The sequence below is a fragment of the Myotis daubentonii genome, chromosome 3 (assembly GCF_963259705.1).
Source record: "Myotis daubentonii chromosome 3, mMyoDau2.1, whole genome shotgun sequence".
NCBI lineage: Eukaryota > Metazoa > Chordata > Mammalia > Chiroptera > Vespertilionidae > Myotis > Myotis daubentonii.
Window position 1 is genome coordinate 150,855,289 of NC_081842.1, and position 2,839 is coordinate 150,858,127.

The following is a 2,839-nucleotide window of genomic DNA, read 5'->3' on the forward strand; positions in this document are numbered from 1 at the left end:
GTAAGAGTCCATTCCTACCAGGGGCCTGAGAGATTTGGCAGAGGCTGGGTGAAAGCTGAGCATAGAAGAGATTTCCCTTATGCAGTTCAAGGTCAAGTCAACGTACAGTCAATAACTCTGCTCTAAACTATAATAAAATACCGCTCAACACTCCATAGGATGGCTATAATATATATTTTTTAAAAGCATTCATGAGAATGTTTAAAAATTGGACCCCTCGTACAATGCTGGTGGAAATGTAAAATATCGGGGCCACGTTGGAAAACGTTTTTGGCAGTTCCTCAACATGCTAAGCATAGTTACCAGATGACCCAGAAGTTCCACTTCTAGGTACATACCCAAAAGAAATGGAAACATGTTCACACAAAAAACTTGTACACAATGTTCATAGCGGCGTTATTCAAAGGAGCCTCAAACTGGAAACAACCCAAATATTCATCAACTGATGAATGGGTAAACAAAATGTGGTATAGCCATATACTAGAATATAGCATACATAAAACTTTAAAATATTATGCTAAGTGAAAGAAGCCAGTCACAAAAGACCAGATATTGTGACTGCATTTATGTGAAATGTCCCTCCCCGCCTCCCCATAGGCATATCCCTGGAGGCATAGCCATACAGAATGAAGATTAGTGATTGCCTGGGGCTAGGGTGGGAGGACAGGGTGGGGGCGCTGGGAAAGGGAGGCAACTGTTACTGGTTATGGGTTTAAAGTCCTACAATTGGCTCCTCTCTGAGGGGGCGTGGCTAGGCCCTGGGGGGCGTGACTCTCGAGCCAGCTTAAAGCCCTGCTGAGGCACAGGGGCCCACACTGTGGTGACTGTTACTCCTGGTGGCATGGAGGAGTGTGCTTGCCTCTGTGTTGTGGGCTCTTCGCGGGGATGTCGGTGTCGTCAGAAGCGCCAGCGCCCAGCTGAGACAGCAGCGGCTAAAGGCAAGCGGTGTCGTCAGGAGTGCCAGGGCCGAGCTGAGAAGGCAGCAGCCGAGGGCAAGCGGAACCGGGACCCCACAGAAAAGCACATGGAGGCGGATGCGGCAGCCGGGTGCTGTGCGGGGAGTGGAGGAATCGCGAGTCCCATGCTACCCCCGCACTGCTCACTGCAGGACCTGCCGGTGGAGATGCTGGTGGAGATCTTCGCCTCGCTCCCCGGCACAGATCTGCCCAGCCTGGCCCTGACCTGCACCAAATTCCACCGCATCCTGCACATTGACAGCATCTGGAGACGGCGCTGCCGCGAGGAGTTTGGCATTTGTGAAAACTTGCAGAATCTGGAGACGATAGGTTTGTCTTACCGAGAAGTCTATGCGAAGCTGTTCCACCCATACAGACACATTTTGGGATTGTGGCAGCTGGATACTGAGGACTATAGAACACTGCTGAATGTCGTGGTGGACGGCTTAGGCATTACTGGTTGGACGTACGGGCCTTGCCTTAACACCCATGTGGATGGCCCAATGCAATTCAAGCCCGCGTTCAGAATTCGCCTGACAGAGAGGAAATCAGCCACGGTGGAGTGCCTGGAAGGCCGCCACAGCAGGCCCCACAACCGTCACATGCAGAGTCAGAAGCACAGGTTCACCACCCAGTGCAACAAGACAGACCACCTAAAGGATTTACCAACGCGGCTTAGGGACGAATGGGGGCGGGTGCTGGTGCAGGAGGACAGACAGCAGTATGACTGCCTGACCTACCGCCGCCTCTACCTCCCGCCGAGCCACCCAGAGGACCTCATCAGGCCAGGCCTCTTCCAAGCCAACTGCAATGCCTACGGCCTATCGATTGCCATGCTCAGCTTCCATGGGAAGTATGCCAGGGTCACGAAGGTCACGGGAATAACCAAGACATTAGCGTTAGAGATCCACCTCATGCGCCGCATCCAGCTGCCAGATGGCAAGATCTTCCGCAACTTCCACAAGCTCTCCCGCTTGGTCCAGGAAATTGACGAGCAGGTAATCCGGGAGCAGCAGCAGCAGCAAGAAGACGGGACTGAGGAAAGCGAGGGCCATGGCTGGCAGAGCCCTGCCCAGCCCAGCGTCAGAGAGTCCGGGGCTGCAGCTTTGGAGGAGCAGCCTGTCCCGTTTGTTCTGCCTGTGGGCGTGCACTCAAGAGACAACAGCTACCCCCGAACCTGCAGGATGTGTTTCTACGGCGTGGACACTGCTACTTTCACTGTTAACTTTTATGGCTTCGCCGACACCAGGCGCTACCCTGGAGTCTTCATCCTGTTCGATGAGAACCACTTCGGGTTCATCTGGCCTGAGGTGAATTACTTCATCCTGTTCGGCAGAGTCCAGAACACCTTCCAGAATGTGGAGGCACCATCCCCGCAGGCCTTCCTGGAGATGCTCAAGAACATTCAGTCCGGACCCCCTGGGAGGAGCAGCTTGCATGCACTTTGAAGATTTGACCTTCTGACCAGGTTACCCACCTTGGTTTGTTTTTTCAATCCTCACCCGGGGATATTTTCCCATTGATGTTTAGAGAGAGTGAGGGAGAGAGGGAAGGACAGAAATATTGATGTGAGGGAAACACATCAGTTGGTTGCCTCCTGCCCAAGCCCAGACCAGGGCCAGGCTGGGTAGGAGCCAGCAACTGAGGTAGAAATAAACCTTAGACCAGTGGTCTCAACCTTCCTAGTGCCGCGACTCTTTAATACAGTTCCTAATGTTGTGGTAACCCCCAATTTCATTGTTACAAATTGAACGTAATTAAAGCATAGTGATTAATCACAAAAACAATATGTAATCATATATGTGTTTTCCCATGGTCTCAACCTGTGAAAGGGTCGTTCGACCCCCCCTCAAAGGGGTCGTGACCCACAGGTTGAGAACCGC

At 52.4% G+C, this 2,839-nt stretch overlaps 1 protein-coding gene across 3 annotated transcripts; it reads left to right on the top strand.

Moving 5' to 3' along the window:
* Positions 1-823: 823 nt before the first annotated feature.
* LOC132229442 (F-box only protein 31-like) lies at positions 824-2,427 on the top strand. 3 transcript variants are annotated; one of them, XM_059686070.1, is made up of 2 exons: positions 824-925; positions 980-2,427. In XM_059686070.1, exons 1-2 carry the CDS (start codon positions 842-844, stop codon positions 2,402-2,404), a joined length of 1,509 nt encoding a protein of 502 aa, XP_059542053.1. In that variant the 5' UTR covers positions 824-841; the 3' UTR covers positions 2,405-2,427. The 3 variants fall into 3 exon arrangements, with proteins under 3 accessions (XP_059542053.1, XP_059542052.1, XP_059542051.1); XM_059686069.1 differs by having other exon boundaries at positions 842-938; positions 1,017-2,427; XM_059686068.1 differs by having other exon boundaries at positions 842-2,427.
* Positions 2,428-2,839: the final 412 nt, after the last annotated feature.